Genomic DNA, 27,711 nt, shown 5'->3' with positions numbered 1-27,711 from the left:
TTGCGACACAATTGAAAAGCATTGAAACGTAGTCACTAAAACTGGAAATAGAAATTATTATGTACAGATTATTTAAAAAGTTGCTCTTTTACACAGAATCATAATGCTTCAATATATGAGTCAAAACAGAACTGGAGGATTTACCCACTTCCCATACTTAACTCCAGAAAGAAGCAACAAATGCAGCCCAGGAGGGATCTTTGGACAGAAAGACTGGTGCAATGTGGATACCAGACTCACAGCTTCACCCCTGAAGAAAGATCAGAGGGAACGTTCCTTATGAAAATGATCAAATGGCCTAAACCACCCAACTCTGCTGTGCCCTTTCAGAAAAGCAGCAACCCAGCACACAGTCACTTTGTAATTTTAAATTCTGCAAAGACTTTCTATGTGGGAGATCAGTTACAAGTGATGCTGCAGATGTATGATTTTGAAGACCACCCTAAGCAATATGGGGGTGACTATCTACAAGCTCGGATCCACACCCCAGCTTTAAAAGCTGGTTCAGCAGGAACAGTTAAAGACAACCAAAATGGATTTTACTATATCAATTTTAACTTATCTTGGCCGGGAAAAGTTGAAGTCTCTGTTTTACTGGTTCATCCCAGTGAAGGGATCGAAGCACTTAAAAGACTACGCGAGGAACGGCCAGAGAGAGTATATTTTAAAAGTACCTTCAAATCAGGAGCTGTCTCCGAGACCACTGTGTGTAATCTTTGTTTGTCTCAATCTCAACCACTCTGTAACTTTACTGATATCAGGACTGGGGAGCCTTGGTTCTGTTACAAACCAAAGGAGCTTCCCTGCTCTGCTCGTACCAACCATATTATGGCGGGCTATGAGCAGAACCTTTTAGAAGGAGAAGAAGGTCATTATTTCCAAAGGTATGCTTTTTTTAAACTTTTATGTCCTCTATCTTCCTTTCTGTGACCTTCATAAAAACATGTTTTGGAGAATCCGGTATTGGACTGAGGTGTACAAAGTTAAAAATCACACAACACCAGGTTATAGTCCAACAGGTTTAATTGGAAGCACTAGCTTTCAGGTGGTTGTCTGATGAAGGAGCAACGCTCCGAAAGCTAGCGCTTCCAATTAAACCTGTTGGATTATAACCTGGTGTTGTGTGATTTTTAACTTCATAATAACAGAGCTAGATACTGGAATGTCAATTCAAAATTCCAATATTGAAAATCTTAGAGTATTATACCATTCTGTTACATTTAATTGGAGGTTTTATTAAGAGTCAGGGAAGCTTTTTTTCAATCAAATCACAGGTCACCAAAGATCACTTACATATAACTGTAGAATGGGTGAAGGAACATGAAGTTTCTGCCCGCTTTCTAAACAATTAGTATTTCTAACGTTTCTAATTTTAACAGTTTTTACCCTTTGAAATAGGATCCTCAGCTTCCACATTCACTGACTAGTTTGTTTGGAAAGACCCGTGTCAGGCAAGATAGAACACTTTGGCTGCAGTCTCAAATCTGGTTAATTTTACGATTAATTCAAAACGCCCTCCTTCACAATCCCTTTGTTTCAAATCTGGTTACGGACAGGAGTTGCACAGGAGTTACAGAGAAGATTTATTTGACAGTCAAATAATTTCACTGAGTTAAGCATACATTGAAAATTTAACAAGAAAATTTAACAAATTTCACCCTTCTTTCAAACCCTCTTCTGTAAAATCACTCAGGCACTCTTCCTCTATTCCACCCCCTGTCCTTAACTCAAAAATGTTCCAACCTCTAACCTCCTGGGCCTGTTCATGTGGGCATTCTTGACCTTTTCTCTTACAGTTAATTGCTGGCTATGGTCAGAATGAGGACATTGATGGGATGACCACATTTATTACTGATCCGATTTCATTGGCCCTGAGAATGTAGTGACTGTTCTTCTAACAATAGAACATGCAATTGCATCATCCAAGGGCATTTCAGAGACTTTAAAAGTTGCCTATTAAGTGAAAATGTCACTATCATCTCTGGACTATTAATCCCCAGAGACCCAGGAAATGTTTGGGGACTTGGTTCAAATCCTATCACGGTAGATGGTGGAATTTGAATTCAATAAAAAACTGGGATTAAGAGTCTAATGATGACCATGAATTTATTGTCGATTATCAGAAAAACCCATTTTTTCACTAGCGTCCTTTAGGGAAGGAATCTGCTATGTTTACCTAGTCTAGCCTACACGTGGCTCCAGACCCACAGCAATTTGGTTGACTCTCAACTGCCCTGTGTGATGGGAAATAAATGCTGGTCTAGCCAGGAATACCCTCATCTTGTAAATGAATCTAAAAAGGCAGCAGTTGAAGATATCCTTCCATGCAGCAGCATTAGACTGAGTCCATTTGAGACTTTTCAACAAAATACAGCTTGAGTAATTATGGTTCCGAAGCTAAATCATAAACCAATAGATTTATAGTATGTAACTCTGAAACTTGCATTTGAACTCTGCATTTGAATTCCAATCTTGTTAGTCTAATGTCAATCAGACAATGTCCAAGTGTAGCAAGAGCTGGATGATATCCAGGCTTGTTTTGATACATGACAAGTAACTTTCACACAAGACAAGTGACAGACAACAAGAGAGAATATAACAATTGTATCCTTAACATTGCATGGTAATACCATTGCTGAATCTCACCATCACCAACCTGGGGCTTTCCATTGAGCAGAAAGTGAACTGGACTAACCATAAAAATATCATGGTTACAAGAACTGGTCGGAGATTAGGAATGCTGCAGCACATATCCCACCACCTGACTATGCAAAGCCTAATCATGATCAACAAGACAAATCATGAGTGTGATAGAATATTCTCCATTTGCCCAAATGAGTGCCATTCCAACAACAGTTAAAAAGCTTGATTCTCCAAGACGAAGCAATATGCTTGATTGAAACCACATCCACAGCCAATCACTTACTCCACCAACGATGCACAATGTACGGTCTATAAGATAACTGCAGAAATTCATAAAGGCTTCTTAGACAGTACCTCGTAAATCCATAACTACAACCAAATGGATGGATGATAGCAGTAAATAAATAGAGCACCACCACTAAGTTCCTGCGTGTTTCCCCCCAAACCATTCACTTTCTTAACTTGGAGATATCTTACCACTCCTTTCATGTCAACTGAGTCAAATTCCTAGAACTCCCTCCCAAACATTGTTGGGAGTTTACCTGCATCAAAGTGTGGCAGAAGTCCAAGAAGGCAGCTCACCAGCACTGGCCAGTCAGTGATGCCTAGATCTGATGAGTAAATAAGAAACACTATCTTTTATGTAGCACATTTTCCATCCTTGGACAACTCAAGTCAATTCATAGCCAACAAAGTGTCTTAGATACTTGTCTGCAGAAATTGCTTTTCCAATGTAATGAAATGGGATACCAATATTAGAACACTACAATGTTCGACAAAAGCAATGAACTAAATAAGTGGATCATGTTTCAGTGATGCTGATTAAAGGATCAATATCAAGCAGAACACAGATAGACGTCCTCTTCTTCCATGGACTCTTCTACTTCAGTTTTGAGAGTATGTGAAGGGGCTTGGTTTAACATCTCTGAAAAGCAACAATCTCCACCAAGGTGCTGTGTTCAAGTACTGGGGCTGCACAACTTCTTGGTTCATGGACAAGAATGCTATTCTGACACCTATAGCATGGCCACTAAATTTGCACAACCTGCTGCAGACCAAAGAGAGAGGAGCAGAATTTTTGAAGATGTTGTGATGGCAGTTGAACAAAACCTCTCCATGCCTGCCCTCAATCACTTAACTCAACAATGTGATACTGTACATCCCAAAGCCTGGGAGATCATATAAAATAGCATGACCTTTGTCTATTCGCAAACAGGCGAGGTACTGACCACACACAACATGGCTGAGATTACAAAGCTTGCAACACAGCATCTAACATGATTTGATTTAATTTTTTGTTACAAAATACAATGAGAAGTGTTATATTGTATGCTGTGGCCATTATCTGGCACCATCTTAATGCACAGAAAAATAAACCAAAACGGAGAGTATTAAGGCAGAAAAATGAAGAACTAAAGAAGAAGTGTTCACCTTTACAGTCCATCTTGTTAAGTGTTCCATCATGGGCCATAGGCCTGGTGGCCAGGCTCAAGTCCCCTTTGCCACACAGCCACTACCAGAATGCAAGTTGCCAATCTTGGGCACCATCCCGCCATCTCACTATCATGAGCCCCTGATGGACCACACCAAAGCAGATGCTACTGGGTACCACATTGGCACAAACCCAACTCCACCAGGGCCATGAGTCTGTATCATGCCCAACTCGTCAATGCAACCACTGCTGATGGTGCCAGGTTTCATCCTGGACCCAAACTCAACCTCACCATCACCTCCACGAATCTGTGCTGGGCTCAAATGCCACTGGAAACCCAAATGCACCTCTTCCGTCATCACCAGGAGGGATAAGTAAAATAAATGGCAAAAAAAGGGAAAAAAACACAATAAAAGAGAGAAAAAAGAAAAGCAATGAAATGAAAACTGGATGAAATGGCTGAGCCCAGGAGTCAGAAGCCCTACCCACCACCATACTGGAAGGATCACATTAGATGTGATTTTGTCATTTTTCTTTTTCTGGAGCATCTTGAACGTGCAGGGAATTATGCTGACAACTACAGCCATCCAAGTTCACAGTGGTGTCACAGACATGATACCAGAAGTTAAATACATTAATTCAAGGGACCCCCATTCTTTCCAGATAAAATGAACATATACACACGCTGAGCCATTTCACCACTACAAACTAGTTAGCAGCCATTCACTGGTTCATTTCTCAGACAATGCTCTGACTAATCGGAGTCAAACTATTTGATTTATAATTTAAATACGATCTGTCTGACATCTGTCAATCAGTGTTAATGGGTGCATTGTCCATCAGAATGCCTTTCAGCAATACTGAACAATTCAGTACTATTAAACATTTTTTTTGATGAATTAACCCCACTTTACTGACAGCACTGAGGCTAATTTTGATGTTCATATTAATACAATGTGACCTTCTCTTTTAGAGTTCCATTGTCCTTTTGGCAGGATTATCTGCAACAGGCTGGAGAACCCAACTTTGTAACTTGTGATCAGAAAGTTAGCTTAGGCTATTACACTCACCAGTGGAGCCCAACTAGTGGAAAAATGAAGGTTGTTTAGATAGTCCTGCCATTCTGACCAACCAAGAATTTGAGTGACATCTGAAACCATTCTGTGAAAGTAATTTTAAACCAAACCTTTCTGTATGAGATTAGCAAGGAATGGAACAAGTGAAACTGTATTTTCCAATCATACAAGCTAATCATTCTTTCCATGAAGATCAAACATGCAATAATAACAATCATATATTTTCAGTCAAGTCAATGTCAAGAAGCCCATATTGCCCAGTGGCCTGGCTCATGTAACTGTAAAGCCTTCACCTCATGCAGGTAAGAGAAGTCTGAATTATTATGCTGATGAGGGGATAGGCAGTGTCAGATATTAGATGGAACATGAGGTAGTTCTTTGCAAACACTTAAATATGTAATGCCTACTTTCTCTTGTTTAAGTATAATTTAGTGAGTTACCTCATTTATTATCGACTGAGCATAATCATCTTTTATAACTTCTTTAGTGTGAATAGGGTGCTCTCAGACAAATCTTGCGGCACAGTGGCTCAGTGGTTATCACTGCTGCCTCATAGCACCAGGGTCCTGGGTTCAATTCCTGCCTCGGGCAAGTCTGTGTGAAGTTTGCACATTCTCCCTGTGTCTGTGTGGCTTTCCTCCCACAGTCCAAAGATGTGCAGGTCAGCTGAATTGGATGTGCTAAAGTGTCTGTAGTGTTAGGTGCATTAGTCAGCGTGAATGTAGGGGCATGGGTCTGGGTGGTTGCTCTTTGAAGGGTCAGTGTGGACTAGTTGGTCTGAAGGGCCTGTTTCCACGTTGTAGGGAATCTAATCTTGATAAGTTTGCATTCATTTGAGTTACAGTGCACCTATTGTTACTGTAGAATCCCTACAGCACCACATACAATGAATTAGATTTAATCAGCCCTCTGACGACAGCTTGAGATGGGAGTGCAGTAAAAGTAAAAAGGCGAAGTAATGCCTACTTTCTTCTTGTTGCCATGTAATTGTAACAGTGGTGGTAAAGGTGAAGAACAAGTCCGCACAGTACCTAATTAGTGCTCAGTCGAGTGAACGTTCTTGACACAGTGAGTTAATTGTCCCTGAAACTGCCGTGCGACATCACTTAGTCCACAGAGCACTAAACCCTGGCCAATAATTGACTTGATATGGAAGGCAGGCAGCCTGCGAAACGTTGTTCTCATTTGCTTTCTGTAGTGTCAGAATCAGACACAGAGCCTCTCGCGTAACACTGGTTGTGTTCCTGCTTCTGATCTAGAAGGCTTGGGTTTGAGCCTCTCCTACTCCAGAGCGATGTAGTAACACAGTTGAAGAGGATTTTTAAAAAAAATTCAGAACCGGCATAATGACACTCAGGATCTGACGGGGTATAGTCACTTCAAATTTTACATTGAAACTGGAGGGTCATCAGTCCAGACATCATAATGTTACCCGTGGACAAAATATTGTTAAAGTTAGGCTGTTGAAATTATTGGAATCTTCTGCTGAATATTGTTAAATTAGTTAACTACATGGACTTCGGGACTAACATCTGAATTGGAACAGAAGCATAAAAATATAATGTGTATTACCAAAATAAAGTATAGAAAGAAAGTGCAGAAGTCGAGCTGTTTATAGATGGGCTAGGACCCATTCAGTTGGGTAGCTATTTGTTAGCTTGGATCAGTTAATAGGCAGAAAACTGTGAGGGGGAGAAGTATTTCTGGGTTGCCAGGCTGTAACTGGCTCTATACAGCAAGGCAAAAGTGAGGACTGCAGATGCTGGAGATCAGAGTCTAGATTAGAGTGGTGCTGGAAAAGCACAGCAGGTCAGGCAGCATCTGAGGAACAGGAAAATCGACATTTTGGGCAAAAGCACTTCATCAGGAATGAGGCCTCCTCTACAGCAAGGGCCACTACATGAGCCACAGTTACATATAAACAAGAGTGAGGTATTAAATGAGCGACTAAATATAACCTGTGCAGTTTTGCTGATATTACAAAGTTAAATTGGAAAGTAAATGGGAGAGGAATGTGAAGAGGTGGCACAAAGATATAGCTGGGTTGGCTCAGTACAAATGAAAAATAAGAATCATTTTGGAATGATGAGGATTTGGAAGATGAGCAAGCTTTTGTTACAAAAGGACTACATGACAAAGAATAAAGGAGGAGTCTCCAGGCATTACTCTTAGTCTAAGGATCACCATGCCTCTAAGTGATGTCAAGAAGGCAGGACCTTTATGTTAAGCTTGGTGAGTGCAGGAATTGAACCCACACTGTTGGCATTTACTAGTGGCCCAAGCCAGCTGTTCCAGACAACTGAGCTAACCAACCACCATTCAACCAAGCATTTAAAATTAACATGATGGAACTTGAAAAGTGCAGCAACAATCTTAAACAGTACACAAGCCTGAATTCCTTTTTATGATCCACAGCAAGCATAGCTCCAATCACTCACACTGACCAATCTGATACCCAATCACTGTTAAAGTCAGCATTGAACTTGCCCCACCCCACTCCACCACTTCCCAATCATCTGAGCAATTCCTGCTCAACCTCAAACTATCTAGGGCATCAAAACCTACATCCACAACATCTGACAGCACCCTGACTACTGTCCCAATATTCAACACCCAACCATTGCCCTTACACTCAATCGGAACCATAACACATCCAATCCCCTCCCTCAACACCCACCCAACACCAAGCTCATCCTACCATCTCACTCACTTTCCTGACGCTGACAAAAAATTGTTGAAGTTAGGCTGTTGCAATGGTTGGAATCTTCTGCTGAATATCATTAAACTAGTTAACTACATGGACTTCAGGGCTGACATCTGAATTGGAATAGAAACATAAGAATATAATATGCATTACCAAAATAAAGTATAGGAAAAAGTGTAGAATTCAAGCTGTTTATAGATGGGTTAAGACTCATTCAGTTGGGTAGCTAACTGAATGCCCTCACCCACCTGCCAATCAAGCCCCTTAAACATTCTTAAAGAGTTTGACAAAGAACATTCTGAGAAAACATTTCTTCTGGCAAGGTAGCTTGGAATACTAAGTCACAGTCATAAAAAAAAGAACTGGGGTGGGGAAGAATTCAATAAACATTTATAATTTAACCTACAGGCCTCCAAACAGTAGTCAGGAGCTGGGGCACAAGATACACCAGGAGATAGAAAAGATGTGTAGGAAAGGCAAAGTTACAGTGATCATGGGGGATTTCAATATGCGGATGAACTGGGAACATCAGGTTGGTAGTGGATTGCAAGAAAAGGAATTTGTGGAATGTCAATGAGATGGCTTTTTGGAGTGGCTTGTGATGGAGCCCAATAGGGAACAGGCAATACTGGATTTAGTGTTGTGCAATGAGACAGACTTAATCAGGGAGCTGAAGGCGAAGGAACCCTTAGGAGGCAGTGATCGTAATATGATTGATTTTACGCTGCAATTTGAGAGGGAGAAGATAGAATCAGGGGTAACAGTATTACAGATGAATAAAGACAACTACAGAGGCATGAGGGAGGAGCTGGGTAGAATTGACTGGGAGAGGAGCCCAACAGGAAAGACAGTGGAACAGTAATGGCAGGAGTTTCTGGGAGCAATTCAGGAGACACAGCAGAGATTCATTCTAAGGGAAAAGAAGCATGGTACAGGGAGGATGAGGCAACCATTGGCAGACTAGGGAGTCAGGAACAGCATAAAAGCTAAAGGGAAAGCATGTAATGTGACCAAGGGCAGTGGGAAATTAGAGGATTGGGAAGCTTACAAAGACCAATTGGTGGCAACAAAAAAAGAATTAAGGAGAGAGAAGATTAAATATGAGGGTAAGCTAGCCAATAATATAAAGGAAGACTGTAAAAATTTCTTTAGATGTATAAAAGGACAAAAGAGAGGCAAAAATGGACATTGGGCCACTGGAAAATGATGCTGGAGAGATAGTAGTGGTGTAAAACAAGGAAATGGCTGAGGAATTGAATAATTACTTTGCATCAGTCTTCACAGTGGAAGACATGAGTAACATCCAAAAAGTTGAAGAGAGTGAAGGGGCAGAGCTGAGCATGGCTGCCATCACCAAAGAGAAGGTGCTAGAAAAACTGAATGGTCTGAAGGTGGATAAATCACCTGGACCAGATGTACCCAGAGTTCTAAGGGAGATGATAGCTGAAGTGCTAGTGGGAGTATTAGTGGTAATCTTTCAGGAATTACTAGAATCAGGAAGGGTCACAGAGGGCTGGAAAATTGCTAATGTGACACCGCTGTTTAAAGTGGGAGTAAGGCAAAAGATAGAAAATTACAGACTGATTAACCTAACCTTGGCCTGGAAACCATTGTGAAGGTTGAGATTTCTGAATACTTGGAAGTGCATGGTAAAATAGGACAACGTCAGCATGGTTTCATCAAGGGGAAGTCATGCCTGACAAATCTTCTAGAATTCTTTGAGCAAGTAACAAGCAGGTTAGACCAAGGAGAGCCAATGGATGTTATTTACCTGGACTTCAAGAAGGCTTTTGACAAGGTGCTGGACAGGAGGTTACTGAGTAAGATAAGGGCTCACGGTGTTAGAGGCAAGGTAGTAGCATGGATAGAAGCTTGGCTGTCCAGCAGAAAGCAGAGAATGAGGATAAAAGGGTCCTTCTCAGGATGGCAGGCAGTGACTCGTGGTGTTCTGTAAGGCTCAGTGTTGGAACCATATAATTTCACTTTATACATTAACAGTCTAGATTAAAGAACTGAGGGCATTCTGGCTAAGTTTGCAGATGATACAAAGATCAATAGAGGGACAGGTAGCACTGAGGAGGCAGGGAGGCTGCAGAAGGATATAGACAGGTTAGGAGAGTGGGCAAAGAAGTAGCAGATGGAGTACAATGTCCGAAAGTGTGAAGTCATGCACTTTGTTGGGAAGAACAGAGACATAGACATGGACTTGGGAAGAAAATTTAGAAGTCTGAAGTGCAAAGTGACTTGGGAGTTCTAGTGCAGAATTCTCTCAAGGTAAACTTGCAGGTTGAATCAGTAGGTAGGAAGGCAAATGCAATGATGGCATTTATTTTGAAAGTACTTGAATCTAAAAGCAGGGATGTACTTCTGAGGCTCTATAAGGCTCTGATCAGACCACAATTGGAGTACTGTGCACAGTTTTGGGCCCCATATCTCAGAAACGATGTATTGGCCCTCATGCATGTTCAAAGAAAGTTCATGAGAATGGTCCCAGGAATGAAAAGCTTAATAAATGAGGAATATTTAAGGTCTTTTGGTCTATACTCAATGGAGTTTAGAAGGATGAGAGGGAATCTAATTGAAACATACAGAATACTGAATGGCCTGGACAGAGTAGATATGAGGAAATTGTTTCCATTGGTCGTAGAGACGAGGACCTAAGGGCACAGTCTTAGGGTAAAGGGAAGACCTTTTAGAATGGAGATAAGGAGAAACTTTTTCAGCCAGAGAGTGGTGAATCTATGGAATTCAATGCCACAGAAGGGTGTGGAGACCAGGTTACTGAGTATATTTAAAACTGAGATGAATAGGTTCTTGAGTATCAAAGGGATTAAGGGGAGAAAGCAGGAAAATGCGGTTGACAAATGTATCAGGAGAAAGTGAGGACTGCAGATGCTGGAGATCAGAGCTGAAAATGTGTTGCTGGAAAAGCACAGCAGGTCAGGCAGCATCCAAGGAGCAGGAGAATCGACGTTTCGGGCATGAGCCCTTCTTCAGGAATGAAGAAAGGCTGACAAATGTATCAGCCATGATTGAGTGGCGAAGCAGACTTGATGGGCTGAATGGCCTAATTTCTGCTCCTAAAACCTATAGTCTTATGGTCTAACTTCCTTTGTTTGAGAATGAGGTTTCTTTGAGTTCCATCGATTTTTCCCATCTAGAATGAAATAACATTACGACAAAGAGCTCTGCAACCCACCCCAACTTCAAAACGACTTTTTTTTTGGAACTGTATTAGTTTACCTAGGGCTTTCCAGACACCATACCTCTGTTCCGTATCATCTAACAGTTTAAAAGCTAGTCATTAACTTGCAATAAGTTGAGTCACTTTAAGCATTCCACCAGTCTTACATTGACATAAGACCACATTACCAATGGGAATTAATCCATAATAATATAAATCTTCTTGCACATTTCCTGGTACAATACACAGATCCAAACCCTCAAATCTGCATCAATCCCATGGTCCCATCTAACTTACTTTTTTAAAAATCTTTATTAAAACTGGTATCAACCTGTTCCTTATGATTCAAACGTTCTTTTTGCCTCAGATTCAAGGTTGTTACATGCAGTTGCATAAACTGGAAGGCCAAGATAGCAAAATGTAAAAAGTAGCAAACTTCTCATCTTACAAATTATAATGAATCTATTATTTCATCCTTCTCCTTAACTTGAATATTTTACTGAATTTAATTTAATCACGTACCTTGTCTAGACATATTCTTTTAAGCTGAGTCCATACAAAAAACAATTTTCACAACTGATTAATATGTTCAGCTTCATGTTTTCTTCAGAAATTTGAAAAATGTAAAGTTCTGGACACAGTCAGATTAATGTTGGGAAAGTGCAAACCAATATTTTGTGTCAAAGAAGAGGAAATGGTTAAAAAAAAACAGAAGGAAAGGCCCTTTCACCTGAATTCATTCACAGCAAGATAGATGAATTGATGGCCCATTCATTGAAAATATGAAAAAAATAATTGAAATACCGTATATACTTGTATATAGGTCAATCTCATGTATAAGAAGAAAGTGAGTGCTGCAGATGCTGGAAATCAGAGTCAAGATTAGACTTGTGCTGGAAAAGCACAGCAGGTCAGGCAGCATCCGAGGAACAGGAAAATCGACGTTTCAGGCAAAAGCTTAATGAAGGAAACGTTCCTGACCTGCTGTGGTTTTCTAGCACCACTCTAATCTTGACTCCAATCTCATGTATAAGCAGACCCTTTATTTTTGTCCAAAAAAGTCTTGTATTTTCCATATCTCGTGTATACCTTGACCCTAGTTCTACACAGTTACAGGTCAATGTTTATGAGTCATTGTGCCTACCCATTGCGCTCTGCTCCGGCTTTCCAGTCTGCTGGCTGTACCATTCTGTTCTGGGTCTTCTGGTCCACCAGCCATCTGGCTCCACTCCAGGTTTTCAGAATTACTGTAATCTGCAGAATTGGTTTCCACTATCCATGGTTTACTGTGGCCCAAACGTAATAAACGTATTCCAGAACCAGAGACTGGGGGCTGCCTGGAAGGTATGTTTCCCATTTAAATGACCATTTAGAAATTGACATGTTTATGATTGTCTTTCTCTTGCTAAAACTTAAAAACTTACTTACTAGAGTTAGAGATTCATAGAGATGTACAGCATGGAAACAGACCCTTCAATCCAACCTGTCCATGCCAACCAGATATCCCAACCCAATCTAGTCCCATCTGCCAGCACCCGGCCCATATCCCTCCAAACCCTTCCTATTCATATGTCCATCCAAATGCCTCTTAAATGTTGCAATTGTACCAGACTCCACCACTTCCTCTGGCAGCTCATTCCATACCCATACCACCCTCTGTGTGAATCTTTCCCCTCTCACCCTAAACCGATGTCCTCTAGTTTTGGACTCCCCAACCCCAGGGAAAGGACTTTGCCTATTTACCCTATCTATGCCCCACATAATTATGTAAACCTCTACAAGGTCACCCCTCAGCCTCTGACGCTTCAGGGAAAACAGCCTCAGCCTGTTTAGCCTCTCCCTAGAGCTCAAATCCTCCAACCCTGGCAACATCCTTGTAAATCTTTTCTGAACGCTTTTAGGTTTCACAACATCTTTCCAATAGACCAGAATTGCACGCAATATTCCAACAGTGGCCAAACCAATGTCCTGTACAGCTGCAACACGACTGCCCAACTCCTGTACTCCATACTCTGACCAATAAAAGAAAGCATACCAAATGCCTTCTGCACTATCCTATCTACCTGCAACTCCACTTTCAAGGAGCTATGAACCTGCACTCCAAGGTCTCTTTGTTCAGCAACACTCACTAGGACCTTACCATTAAGTGTATAAGTCCTGCTAAGATTTGCTTTCCCAAAATGCAGCATCTCGCATTTATCTGAATTAAACTCCATCTGCCACTTCTCAGCCCATTGGCCCATCTGGTCCAGATCCTGTTGTAATCTGAGGTAACTCTTTTCGCTGTTCACTACACCTCCAATTTTGGTGTCATCTGCAAACTTACTAACTACACCTCTTATGCTCACATCCAAATCATTTATGTAAATGGAAAAAAGTAGAGGACCCAGCACCGATCCTTGTGGCACTCCACTGGTCACAGCCCTCCAGTCTGAAAAACAACCCTCCACCACCACCCCCTGTGGTCTACCTTTGAGCCAGTTCTGCATCCAAATGGCTAGTTTTCCCTGTAATCTGTGAGATCTAACCTTGCTTATCAGTCTCCAATGGGAACCTTGTTGAACGCCTTACTGAAGTCCAGATATATCACATCTACCGTTCTGCCCTCATCAATCCTCTTTGTTACTTCTTCAAAAAAACTCAATCAAGTTTGTGAGACATGATTTCCCACGCACAAAACTATGTTGGCTATCCCTAATCAGTCCTTGCCTTTCCAAATACATGTACATACTGTCCCTCAGGACTCCCCCCAACGACTTGCCCACAACCGAGGTCAGGCTCACTGGTCATTAGTTCCCCTGCTTGTCCTTACCACCCTTCTTAAACAGTGGCATCACGTTTGCCAACCTCCAGTCTTCAGGCACCTCACCTATGACTATCGATGATACAAATATCTCAGCAAGAGGCCCAGCAATCACTTCTCTAGCTTCCCACAGAGTTCTCGGGTACACCTGGTCAGGTCCTGGGGACTTATCCACCTTTAACCGTTTCAAGGCATCCAGCATTTCCTCCTCTGTAATCTGGACATTTTGCAAGATGTCACCATCTGTTTCCCTACAGTCTATATCTCCCATATCCTTTTCCACAGTAAATACTGTTGCAAAATACTACTCGAAGATGAAATGCAAATGACAATCAAGACTTGAATATAAATTGTTTTCTTCACCATGAATCTCGTACTCAACCACTGTAGATATTGACTGATATAGTATGAAAGTATGTACAAGCTGAGGCCATTTTACTTTGTTTAACTTTACTAGTATCCAAGAAACATAAACAATACAAAAAGTACAAGAGATTTGAAAGCAGCATACCCTCATATGACTGATTTAATTGCAAGTCTTTCTGCCTAATAATATCTGCCTCAATTATCAACATAATTCATAGGATTATCTTACATCTCCAGTCAGTTCTAAAAGTTCAATTATGGTATAAATTATACCACAAATGCACAGAACAGCTTTAGATATGCTTCTGCAGTAGGTCTTGAAACATATCCCCCAGGGATACAGGGGGAACCATTGTACCATTCTACTGTAGCAGGCAGAATGGAGACAGTTATTTTGTAGACAAATATTCAATAATGACCATAAGTTTTTTTTCTTTTGTTGTTTATTATTTTATATAGAAACCTAGCTCTTGTTCATCTATTTTTTGACTCATACCGAGCATGAATTTCATCCCCTCGAAAACAATACCTTGTGTCTTAGTCGACCCCCTAATTTCAGCTTATAAAAAAAGTCTTCAAATTTCAACCTTTACACAAGTATATATGGTAAATAAGTTGAAATTGGCTTTACTGAATCATGGATGCAAAATGGCCATGGCTGGAATTTGAATAATCAAAAGTACATTTCAGAGGGATTGGCAAAGAAAGAAAAGGCATGTTCTTTGAAAAGGTACAGAGCAGGTTTACCCAGAATTGTTCTGTGAATGACAGTGGAGAAACTAGGATTATTCTCCTTGGAGCAAAGAAAATGTAAGAGAGAATTGATGGAGATGTACAAGATTATGACAAGGTTAGATATGGTAAATTAAAAGTTGTTCATATTAGCTGACAAAGTACTAGGTGACACAGATTTAGGGTTTTGGACAAATTGACAAGGGTGTTTGTGGGAAAGAACTTTACACCATCTTCTGCCTCCATACCTCTTTCATTATCCTCTTGCTATCTCAATAAAATACAATGGGACCAAAAATCCTCAAAATCTCTCAGTCAATGATTTTGTCATCCAAAGCTGAAATGTGAGACTGACTTGAATGCTTTCTGGAGAGATGGATGGTAGTAGGCCAAGTGGCCTTCTTCAAAAGAATGACATTATGACTGTGTTTGAATGCTTCGGATCAGGCATTTTCCATGGAATGGAAGTGATGCCACACTAGAATGTGACTAGGAGTAGGCGCTGGGAAGTCACTAAAGACAGAGCCAAAGTGTCCAGTAGAAGATTGAAAAACAATGGACGCTTGTGTGAAATACATAACTGATTTTAAAATAAGCATTTGTTTTAGCATGTACATCTTTTGGTGTGTTTTGTTTAAACAGTTCCCAAGAAGTAAACAATTATTCCAGTGTATTCCGATGGTCAGATTTCCTATTTTGTGTTTTCTCATGACAGGCAGTGAGCTCACTGTGGTCGCTAAGCTTTCCGAATAAGTTTTTTCTTAAAATGTGGAAGAGTTTAGAAAATGCCTTGCCAGCCATTTATCTGAACATATAGTTCCTAAGTAGACATTGCTACCTATTTGGTAAAAACAATGACTGCAGATGCTGAAAATCAAATACTGGATTAGTGGTGCTGGAAGAGCACAGCAGTTCAGGCAGCATCCACGTTATTGCTACCTATTGCTTTAAATGCACAATACTAGGGTGGTTGAGAATTTCCAATTAAAAGTCTTTATCTTGAATGTTACATATTTTTCATTCTCTACTCATATGTATGTTTAAGGCCTGTATTAGTGTTTACGTATCTTAGCTCATGTTTCAGTCTTGCCTTTCCAATTCTCAGGTAAAGATCTCAGAGAATGTGTCCCCGGCAAGCCGTTGCTTTCACCAGCTGGATTTTATTATCAGGACCAATGGATGTCAACAAGCTGTAACATCCGACGTTTTAACACTCCTGTAGTTATCACAGACTGTCTCCGTGGGAAAAATGTTTATATTCTTGGAGATTCTACTATACGCCAGTGGTTTGAATATTTGACTGAATTTGTGTCAGGTTAGGCTCAGCTATTGCTCTGACATTTTTGAATTGTGTTGAAATCTGCTTTACATGTTATTTATAACTCAGTCTCAAGCTAAATTTCATAAACTTCTCAATCAGCATCTATTTACTCGAGTATTTACATTTATGAATTTTGATGAATTGTCATTTGTGCACAATACACTTTAGGGCAAAATCCATATGCCATAGTTTGTAAATAGGTTGAGTATAAATAAAATGATTTTGAGTTGAGCAGAATAAATGATTACATATAATGTGGATAACCTTTTAAGGAAACAGTATAAGATGGTTAATGACAAATCAGCCACGTGTTGTCCATCACTTCAGAGTTTTATTTCCATTGAATTCAACTGGAAAAATCTAATTCTAAATTCCTGACAAGTAACTCTAGTTAGAAGATTTATGAATAAACACATGCAAATAGACCTGCCAAGTTCCTTGCTTCTGTACTGATTTGTTCATGATTATATAAAAAGATAAATAGCCAATGTGCAGTGTAAAATATTGGAAAATAGGATTCGAATTAATAAAATTGGAGATGGTAATGCTGGGTTAAATGACATCCTCCTGTATTGACATTTCTGGGATTCTATAATCAACAATAGTACCTTAAAAATTTTCAAATAAAAGCCAGGTGCTGTGGATTCTGGAAACCTGAAATAAATACAGGGAATGCTAGAGAAACTCATTAGGTCTGGAAAACGAAACAGAGTTAACATTCTGAACCTGGTATAGCTCTTCTTACATTACATCTCTCACTAGAAATCTTGTACCTCCTGTCGATCATCTTAGTTTCTGTGACAAAATTTTGTTGCAATTTTCCACCACCATTTCCCATAATGAATTCCTATTTGTGGTTATTAAACTTGCTTCCAATTAAACTTGTAATTCTGTAAATGCACCAGCCATTAAATATGCCACTGTAGAACTTTAGTTTTTATAACCCAGCATCTTCAATATTAGAAAAGGCCTTACATTTCAACATGTAAGCTTCTATGCTTCGCCAAATGATGTAGAAATTTTTTCAAATTGTTTATACATAACAGCAAATGAAAACATTCTATAACACTAAGGATATGCAAATGGTGTGATAATTTAATCTATCTGCACAGCTGCCTTTTTTTCATTCATTCATGGGACGTGGGCATTGCTGGCCAGGCCAACATTTAATGCATCAGGCTGAGTGAGAGAGGTCTTGTGAACTTCCTTCTTGAACCATTCCACAGTCCATTTGCATGATGTGCAAATAAATGGTGGTAAAATAATTCTTAACACACTAATCCAATTATTCCTTATCTTCTATGTATTTTACATTTCCCAGTTCACTGCATTCTTTGGACAACAGATATTTTCCAAATCAATCTCTTCAGAGTTGAGATGTTAGAACACATCTCTGGAGCAAAATGGGACTGAACCAGGCCCCCTCACTCAGAGGTAGGCTCACTACCACTGCAGAATAAGAGTCCTCCTTCCTCATCTTCTAACCTCACTTTAAAAATAGGCAAAATTTTGGATAATTACAACCAAATCCATCTCACTGAAAAATTAATTTTAAAGCAAGGTGAAATTGTGTATTTTGTAAAATCAGTGACCGACCTAATTGCATTATTTCCCATTGTCAGTGCCATTGAATGACAACTGATATCTTACCAAAGTCTTGGATATACCCTCTCTTCCTGAGTAAACTGCTACCTTTGCCGAGAACGAGGGTAGGTTCGATCAAGGACAGTAGTGGGAGACTGTGTATTGAGTCGGAAGAGATAGGAGAGGTCTTGAACAAGTACTTCTCTTCAGTATTTACGAACGAGAGGGACCGTATTGTTGAAGAGGAGAGTGTGAAACGGACTGATAAGCTAGAAGAGATACCTGTTAGGAAGGAAGATGTGTTGGACGTTTTGAACAACTTGCGGATAGACAAGTCCCCCGTGCCTGACGGGATATATCCTAGGATTATGTGGGAAGCAAGAGAGGAAATTGCAGTACCGTTGGCAATGATCTTCTCGTCTTCACTGGCAACGGGGGTGGTACCAGGGGACTGGAGAGTAGCGAATGTTGTGCCCCTGTTCAAAAAAGGGAATAGGGATAACCCCGGGAATTACAGGCCAGTTAGTCTTACTTCTGTGGTAGGCAAAGTAATGGAAAGGGTACTGAGGGATAGGATTTACGAGTATCTGGAAAGACACTGCTTGATCAGGGACAGCCAGCACGGATTTGTGAAGGGTAGGTCTTGCCTTACAAGTCTTATTGAATTCTTCGAGGAGGTGACCAAGCATGTGGATGAGGGTAGAGCAGTGGATGTAGTGTACATGGATTTTAGTAAGGCATTTGATAAAGTTCCCCATGGTAGGCTTATGCGGAAAGTCAGGAGGCATGGGATAGAGGGAAATTTGGCCAATTGGATAGAAAACTGGCTAACCGGTCGAAGGCAGAGAGTGGTGGTAGATGGTAAATATTCAGCTTGGAGCCCAGTTACAAGTGGAGTTCCGCAGGGTTCAGTTCTGGGTCCTCTGCTGTTTGTAATTTTTATTAATGACTTGGAAGAGGGAGTCGAAGGGTGGGTCAGTAAATTTGCAGATGATACGAAGATAGGTGGAGTTGTGGACAGTGAGGAGGGCTGTTGTCGGCTGCAGAGGGACTTAGATATGATGCAGAGCTGGGCTGAGGAGTGGCAGATGGAGTTCAACCCTGCCAAGTGTGAGGTTGTCCATTTTGGAAGAACAAATAAGAATGCGGAATACAGAGTTAATGGTAGGGTTCTTAGTCAGGTGGAGGAACAGAGGGATCTTGGGGTCTATGTACATAGATCTTTGAAGGTTGCCACTCAGGTGGATAGAGTTTGTAAGAAGGCCTATGGAGTATTATCGTTCATTAGCAGAGGGATTGAATTCAAGAGTCGTGAAGTGATGTTGCAGCTGTACAGGACTTTGGTTAGGCCACAGTTGGAGTACTGTGTGCAGTTCTGGTCACCTCACTTTAGGAAAGATGTGGAAGCTTTAGAGAGGGTGCAGAGAAGATTTACCAGGATGTTGCCTGGAATGGAGAGTAGGTCGTACGAGGATAGGTTGAGAGTTCTCGGCCTTTTCTCGTTGGAACGGCGAAGGATGAGGGGTGACTTGATAGAGGTTTATAAGATGATCAGAGGAATAGATAGAGTAGACAGTCAGAAACTTTTTCCCCGGGTACAACAGAGTGTTACAAGGGGACATAAATTTAAGGTGAAGGGTGGAAGGTATAGGGGAGATGTCAGGGGTGGGTTCTTTACCCAGAGAGTGGTGGGGGCATGGAATGTGCTGCCCGTGGGAGTGATAGAGTCAGAATCATTGGCGACCTTTAAGCGGCATTTGGATAGGTACATGGATGGGTGCTTAATCTAGGTTAGAAGTTCGGCACAACATCGTGGGCCGAAGGGCCTGTTCTGTGCTGTATAGTTCTATGTTCTATGTTCTTTGCCATGATTTCTTTTGTCATTGATTTATTAGACTCAAAGAAAGATGGAAATTTATAGCAGTAGAGGTGATTTATCTGCACAGCTGCCTTTTTTTCATTCATTCATGGGATATCGGCATCGCTGGCTAGGCCAACATTTAATGCACCAGGCTGAGTGAGAGGGCTCTTGTAAACTTCCTTCTTGAATCACTCCACAGTCCATTTAGATTAGGTAAGCCCTAATACTGCAGTGATGTCCTAGAGCTGAGATGACTGACCTCCACCAACCACAACCATCATCTTTCATACTCAGTTTGACTTCAACCAGTGGAGAGTCTTTTTCGATTCACATTGACTCTAACTTTGTTGGGACCTCTTGATGCTATATTTTGTCAAATGTGACCTTGATGATAAAGACAGTCATTCTCAACTGAACTCTGTAGTTCAGGCCATGGTAATCCATGTTAAGGCTGTAATGAAGTAAGAAGTTGAGTGGCCCTGGGGGAATCCAAACTGAGGGCTTAGTAAGCAAAGTTTGGTGACCAAGTGCTGTTTGATCCCGTCCACCACTTGCTTATGATCAAAAGTAATCTGATGGAGTGGTATTTGACTGGGCTTGATTTGCCCGACTTTTTCACTACAATATATAACTGGGAAGTTTCCCAGATTGTTGGGTAAAAGTCATTGTTGTAACTGTACTGGAGCAGCTAAATGTAAAAGTTATCTGATTAGTTAAACTTGCAAATTCTTTCCCATAGCACTGCAAATTCTTCTTTTTCTAATACACATTCAAATTTCTTCTGTAAGTTCCTTTTGAATCTGCTTCTATCATCCAATCAGGCAATGCACTCTAGACTTACTGCATGAGAACATTCTTCTTATTATCCTGTCCTGCAGTAGATCATTAGTCATTTAATTAAATTCTATGTCTACTGGGTACAAACCTATTTGTCAGCAGGAACTATTTCCCTCTACTATAGTATCAAACCCATGATAACTTTAGACATCTCTCTTAACTTTCACTGCTCTAAGGAAAATAATCACATCTTCTCTAGTCTTTCCAGTTAACTGAGGTGCCTTATTTATTGTATTATTCTGAGAAATCTCCTCTAAATATCCTACCTACAATATGCTAACCAGTGTTTTGTGAAGGGGATTACCATAATTTTCTTGCCTTGTTATACTATGCTTCCACATGTATTTTAATAGTTTCAACTGGTCCTATCACCTTCAAAGTTTTGTATGTGAATCCCCACATATCTCTGTTTCTGCACCCTTATTAAGTTTGTATTGTTTAGTTTTTGTGGCCTTTCTTAATTCTTACTTTCAAATTGCGTTACTGTTGCACAGTATAACATAAAAGCTAATGTACATGGAAAATTAAGTTCTAAATTTTTAATAGACTCATATTTAGAAATGAATCAACTTAAAAGATGTGTAAAGGATTTTAAAAAGGAGCTTCGAAACATTCCTTGTGATGTCCTTATAATAGATTGCAGAGCAGACTCCCAAAGGCAATGCAGAGACTTTGGATTGAAGGTAAAGTGGGGAAAGCATCTACTTCTTACCTTGCATATAAATGTCAAGATAAGTTCATTCAGATAATCGTAATCAGGATCAAAAGAAACAACAAACTGCCTTATAACTTCTCTAATATATATAGAGAGAGTAGGCATCCTAAGAATGATGTTATTTGTCTTGACTGAACTGATGGAGGTCATACAGAATCATTCGCAAATCCCTCAATGCAAGGGAAATGAAGAGCATAAAGCTATTATTTCTCACTGAAGATAGTCAATAAAAACAGAGAGTATATGTGCACCATCATATGAATGTATCAAAAAAGTCACTTGTTTAAACAAGTTGAGCTAGACATTCCACTTTATGGTTGTAAAGACGTTTTTGTGTTCATTGAAAATACCAGGATTAATGTTTGTGATAATATAATAAAGTATGGTGTGGGGCATCTAGCATGATTGAATGAAGACTGATTGGATGGGCTAGTGTGACAAGAAGATATGAATTTATTTTGATAATGTGACACTAATTACATAGTATCTGTTTTAGGTCTGAGGAAGTTTGATCTTGGCAATCCGAGAAAGACGGGGCCACATCTTGCTTTAGATATAGACAACAAAATCAAGGTGGAATACCATGCTCATGGAACACCGATCCGAATCCTCCCCATTTCAAGTCAGGACCTGCCATTCATCGCAAATAAACTGGATGAGATTAAAGGTGGAAAGAACACTGTTATAGCCTTCACCATTTGGTGTCATTTCAACACTTTCCCAGTTGAACCATACATCCGCAGGCTCCAGAATATCCGCAGGTCAATTCTACGATTGCTGGAAAGGAGCCCAGATACACTGGTTATAATAAAGACTGCCAATGTCCAGGCCCTTCCAGGGGAGGTCAGTCTCTACAACAGTGACTGGTATTCCTATCAACTTGACTTAGTGATGAGAAAGATGTTTGAGGGCATCAACGTGGCGTTTGTGGATGCCTGGGAGATGACAATAGCACATTACCTACCTCATGAATTACATCCCAAAAGCATCATTATAAAGAATGAAATAGATGTATTTCTTTCATATGTGTGTCCGTTGTAAAAGTGTTAAATTCATTTTAAATTTGTTTCAATAGTTTTCAGTAATCATGAAATTTCAATTGATTTAAAGGACAATGAAAAATTACAATGCCATCAAAACTCCTAAATTTTGGAATGTCAAAGTTGAATATGAATTGCAGTTATTTCCATTGTGGGTTCTCCCTCAGTGGCATGACTGCAAAAAAAGGCAGTAGAACTGGTGAAGGAGACATAGTGGCATGACCTTTCTGTGTGCTTTAAAATGGAGCTCCAGTTCATCTATTACATTCATTTCCAAGTATTAGTATTCTTTTACCGACTTTTCCTCTAGGAATGATATGGAATGCATCTTGACCCAGTAGTGTCAGAATCTTAGGTGGAAGTTTTGACCTGGAGAAAGATTCTTCCATTAGGAGATACTCAGTCCCACGTTTGTCTTAACTTTCAATGCTTTATGTGACATAGCTAAATTAAAGGTTGCCCTTTCTTGCCATCCTTTAATGTGGGAGAATTATATCTAGTGACTGTATAATTTTTTAAAATAATTTTGAACTACAACTTTGTGTTTATTCTCTATGCGTTGGCCTCTATTCTAGTTTACTCTATTTTAAAAACCAGCATTTATGGTACAACAACTGCTTCAAAGCGAAATTGCTAGACTTATTGCTATCTTGCTGGTAATGCTATGACTGCGGATATTTATTTGGGGCATTACAATGTGTTGCCGAGTATCCAGCTATTACAGACAGTTAGAAGTCTTTTAATCAAATCAAGCAAATATGATGCAGTTAAGCCCCAGTTGAAATCTTAAGGGACATGTGGATGAACTGTATAATCCCAATAAGTGACCCTCAAAGGCCGATGCCAAAACTTTTGCCAATTCATTTTTTGTGGCTTCACAAATATTTCAGGCTCCACACATCCATGGCTCACACCATCTTACTACCACCCATTCCCACTCCCATTTACAGGCCTACTTACAGTGTGATAATAGATGTGTAATTTATATTCACATATATTAATCTCTTTAGAATTAGGGTTTCAACCCAGTGGCATGTGGGTATTGATTACTTGCATGAAGATTTCTTAAAAAAAAGTGAAGTACATTGGAAAATTGATCAAATCCAGCATGTGTCAGACAGCAACCTGAAGAAGGGTCACTGATCTGAAACATTGACTCTGCTTTCTCTCCACAGATGCTTCCAGACCTGCTGAGCTTCTCCAGCAATTTATGATTTTGTGTCCTTACATTCAATTTCAACAAGAACATGTGCAAAATGGAACCACAGTTTCTCAATTGATGGTCTTTTTTTCACCCAAGCGAAATAATCAGTTCCTGGCCCTTCTAAACTAAACACAAGTTGGACTTCTTAAATTGTTTACTCTGTCCAGTTGTAAAGCTTTTACAATGCAAGTTTCCAATTTCACACCAAGGACTCTATCTGTCATACTGGTTAAACAAAAAAAGGCTCCAGAAATACTAAAAAGTTGATTATTAACCTTTTCATACTAATGAAGCGATTTAGTTCAAAATTCAGTTTATAAACTAAATTATATTTATAAAAACCACATGCCTTACATTAAAGTGAGAATACCCTCGACGTTGGGTTGAACATTTTATGGATATCCAAACATTGTTGGAAAGTATGTATGATGACTGCTATGAGCAGCGCATCATGATGTTTGCAGAAGTGACTCAGGAGTCTTTGACCTTTCTCTGCACACTCACTATGTGTCATCCTGTATGGGATCTTAGAACTGTTCAACTAGTGGGGAGTCAGGCTACCCTTTTACCTGCCCACACCAATTTTTGCTCTTGAAGTCTCCTGCTAGCCAAGTCCAACTGGTTGACTTTAGGGTCATCCTGTTATTGTGTTATGCCTCACAGTCAGTAAACCTTTAAGAGACATATTATGTCAGTATACCTTTAGGAGTCATGCTCATGTGATCATTAATGTGTCATAACATAAAGCAGTGAGGGTATGAATGTTTTAGACTTCATTTTAATTCAGGCTACTTAAAGCATGACATGCTGAAGAAAATATATTGCTCTATGTAACCAAACAGCTTAGTACATGCCCAGCCACATGTGTTATGAAGGATAAGATAAGCATTGCCACATCAGTGCTTAAAAATGTGTTGCTGGAAAAGCGCAGCAGGTCAGGCAGCATCAAAGGAGAAGGAGAATCGACGTTTCGGGCATGAGCCCTTCTTCAGGAATCGGCTTATGCCCGAAACGCGATTCTCCTTCTCCTTTGATGCTGCCTGACCTACTGCGCTTTTCCAGCAACACATTTTTAAGCTCTGGTCCCCAGCATCTGCAGTCCTCACTTTCTCCTAATTGCCACATCAGTTACAAATACACTACAAGAAGTAATTCTGCAATTTGTTTTTGTTCATTTGCTTTAATACCTGAATCCTGAGGATCTTTATTGTTTAAGAACTCTGGTAACAAATATACAAGAACTGGAAAATTAACTCTTTTGCCACCAAGTTCTGAAGTTGTGACAGTGAAGGACAAGAAAATTGAGAGAAAGTAAATTTTCTGTACTTAATCAGCTTTCTGCTTGCAATAAAAGGCATGCTGCAGAGGTGCCAGTGTTGGACTGGGGTGGACAAGGTCAGACGTCGCACAATGCCAGGTCATATTCCAACCGGTTTATTTAAAATCACAAGCTTTCGGAGGGTGAGTCCTTTGTAGATGAAGTGAAGAAGGAGAAGCGCTCCGAAAGCTTGTGATTTTAAATAAACCTGTTGGACTATAACTTGATGTCACGCGGCATCTGACAATAAAAGCCAGGCAGTGGTTGTAGCCTATTGCATTTCTGCCAATAGAATAGGACTTTCTAGTTATGGATTTATCTTAAAAAAATGGAATAGTGTATGGCCAAGAGATTATTCATCTTGACAATACCCGAATCTTCAAATGATCACATCTCAATTACCACTGAAAAAATCCATATGATATACAAATTAGTCTATTTTCAGGGCTTCTGCTCTACTCGACTTAATGCATCAACAAAGGCTAATTGAGATTTCATGGAATCATTGCCCATGAAACATTTCATCAGGCTGTCAATGAAATATTTTTGAAAGCAACCAATTATGTTCAGCGCTGTTTTATTCAATATTTTGATGAACTTCTGCTTAGCTCAATGAAAACTTTTATTCTTAATTTGAAGAACTTTTTACAATTACACAGATTCTATGTAATTGTACAGCATGCAAATAAATATAACTTAGTTCATCCTGAATGTAACAATTTGATAGTGTGATATTTGCAAGATTTTCTATGGGCAGGTAAGCAAATCAACAGGTCACAATATTGCAATCAATCTCTTAGTCCCATGTAAGGATCATTATAACTGGGAAGGAACAAGTGTGGAGCACACAAGGAAACATCTCCTTTTCCATCAATATAATTAACTCAAAACTGGAGGAAAAGTGAATCGCAGCATTAAATTTCACTTTCCTCCTTTTTAGCCCACAGGAAGCGGCTAATTGTAGCACCTATACTTTGTCTTTGCTAACACTGAAATACAATCAGGTACAAATGTCGTCCTAGACTGCCATAATCATTTGACCTCTACTACGGGGCAAACATCATGTGGGCAGATATCTTAAGCTTCTTTTCAATAAAATGCTTTTGTTTAACACTGTTGGCTTGTACGTTTTATATAACTTAGTTTATCCTGAATGTAACAATTTGATAGTGTGATATTTGCATGGTGTCAGAAGAAGCACTGAGATGAGTGTTTAGAGCTGAAATTAAAAAAAAAACAAGAGTTGTGAGCTGCCATACAAATAACAAGAATGGACTGATGATCATAGTGAAAGCATTGTTTGAGAGAATATTGTTACGCCAATTGCTGCAGTTCAAACTTCTGGAGATCTAAGGGAAAACTGAGGATTCTTCCTTGAACAATGATAGAATTATGTCACTGCAATAGATTTGTTGAGCAAACCTGAATAAGTAAAAGTCACAACACTTTTATAACTGTTGGAATGAGATTTTCAAGACAAATTCCACTCTGAATGAGTTTCCTCCAGATGTTCTGTTTTTCTCCCCCAATCCAAAGAAATGTAGGTTAGATGAATTGGCCATGCTAATAATATCCAGGGATGTGCAAGGCTAGGTGGATTAGCCATGGGAAATGCAGGGACAGGGTAGGGAGTAAGTCTAGGAGGGATGCTGTTCAGAGGGTCAGTGTAGCCTCGATGGGCTGAATGGCTTGCTTCCAAACTGTAGAGATTCTATGATCCTTTCAAAAGTTTCTCTCAAATGCCAAAAAAAAACAACAGGCAGCAGAATCTTTTAAAGCTTTGAAGGCATGCCTTCAACCCCAGGTGAGATTTACATATGAACAGTACACATTCAACACAAAGGAAAAAATGTAAAATAATCCATTGATCATGATGTAAACATCATTAACTCAATTTGCAGAATCCTGTGAATTTGAACAAGTAAAGGAGAAGCCAGCTAGATACAGGACTGTATTAGAAATAAGGAATCCAAAAGTGAAAAGGTCCTGACAGAGAGAAGGCAAACTTGCAGTCAGATATGTGACTGACCCACATCTAAATGCTGAGGTTGTAAATTGACAGCTAGAGCACAATCATGGTAGAACAGACTGCCTTTTGCTGACAGGTACACCAGGCACAACAGGGAGGGTTATTGTGTCACAATGGTCATGCCTCTGACTCTGAGCCAGGAGTCAGTAGCCCACCGACTCCAGAGGTATGTAATAACACCTCTGAACAGGTTGTTTAGAAAGTATCTGGAACAATTAAAAAGACTAGAATGAAAATACTACAGGAGATATTATGTCCAACATGAGGAAATCAATATTCTCACTGCAAAAAGATGAGTCATGTTGCATGCAGGTGTATGGCTAAAATGAACTAGGAGAAAGTGAGGACGGCAGATGCTGGAGATCAGAGTTGAGATTGTGGTGCTGGAAAAACATAGCAGGTCAGACAGCATCCGAGGAGCAGGAGAATCGATGTTTCGGGCATAGGCCCTTCATCAGGAATGAGACCTGCTGCCTGACCTGCTGAGGGTTTCCAGCACCACACTCTCGACGATGGCTAAAATGAAGCAATGTAAGCAGGAATGGATGGCCAATGGAGAGATAGTAGCTGAAGATTCTGAGGAATCACTACACTATGTGCAACAGTTCAATCAAGCTGATAGGTTTGAAATGGCTTGTGGCTGTTGGAGTGAAGATTTCAGAAGGGTACTTTCAGATCTTCATAAAAGGTCAGATAGATTGGTCCGACATGCAATGTCGTGGCCTTCACTCAGCTGTGCAAATTGGCTTAACTTGGTAAAGCAAAAATGAAGTCCTTAAAGTAAAGGTGAGACTGTATGATAGCACCATACTCATTTCAAAGGGACATATTACATGTACGAGATCAGGAGTCCCAGATCATA

The 27,711-nt window shown here is 40.0% G+C and overlaps 1 protein-coding gene across 1 annotated transcript; it reads left to right on the top strand.

The window, feature by feature from the left end:
• The first annotated feature begins 236 nt into the window (after window positions 1-236).
• Window positions 237-22,299, top strand: LOC140485917 (NXPE family member 3-like). The gene is made up of 4 exons (XM_072584364.1): window positions 237-884; window positions 5,380-5,431; window positions 9,654-9,675; window positions 21,755-22,299. The coding sequence occupies exons 1-4, from the start codon at window positions 280-282 to the stop codon at window positions 22,297-22,299; spliced, it is 1,224 nt and encodes a 407-aa protein (XP_072440465.1). The 5' UTR covers window positions 237-279.
• The last annotated feature ends 5,412 nt before the right edge of the window (window positions 22,300-27,711 follow it).

This window comes from Chiloscyllium punctatum, chromosome 15, assembly GCF_047496795.1.
Source record: "Chiloscyllium punctatum isolate Juve2018m chromosome 15, sChiPun1.3, whole genome shotgun sequence".
Lineage (NCBI taxonomy): Eukaryota > Metazoa > Chordata > Chondrichthyes > Orectolobiformes > Hemiscylliidae > Chiloscyllium > Chiloscyllium punctatum.
This window is presented reverse-complemented; position numbering and strand designations above follow the sequence as displayed.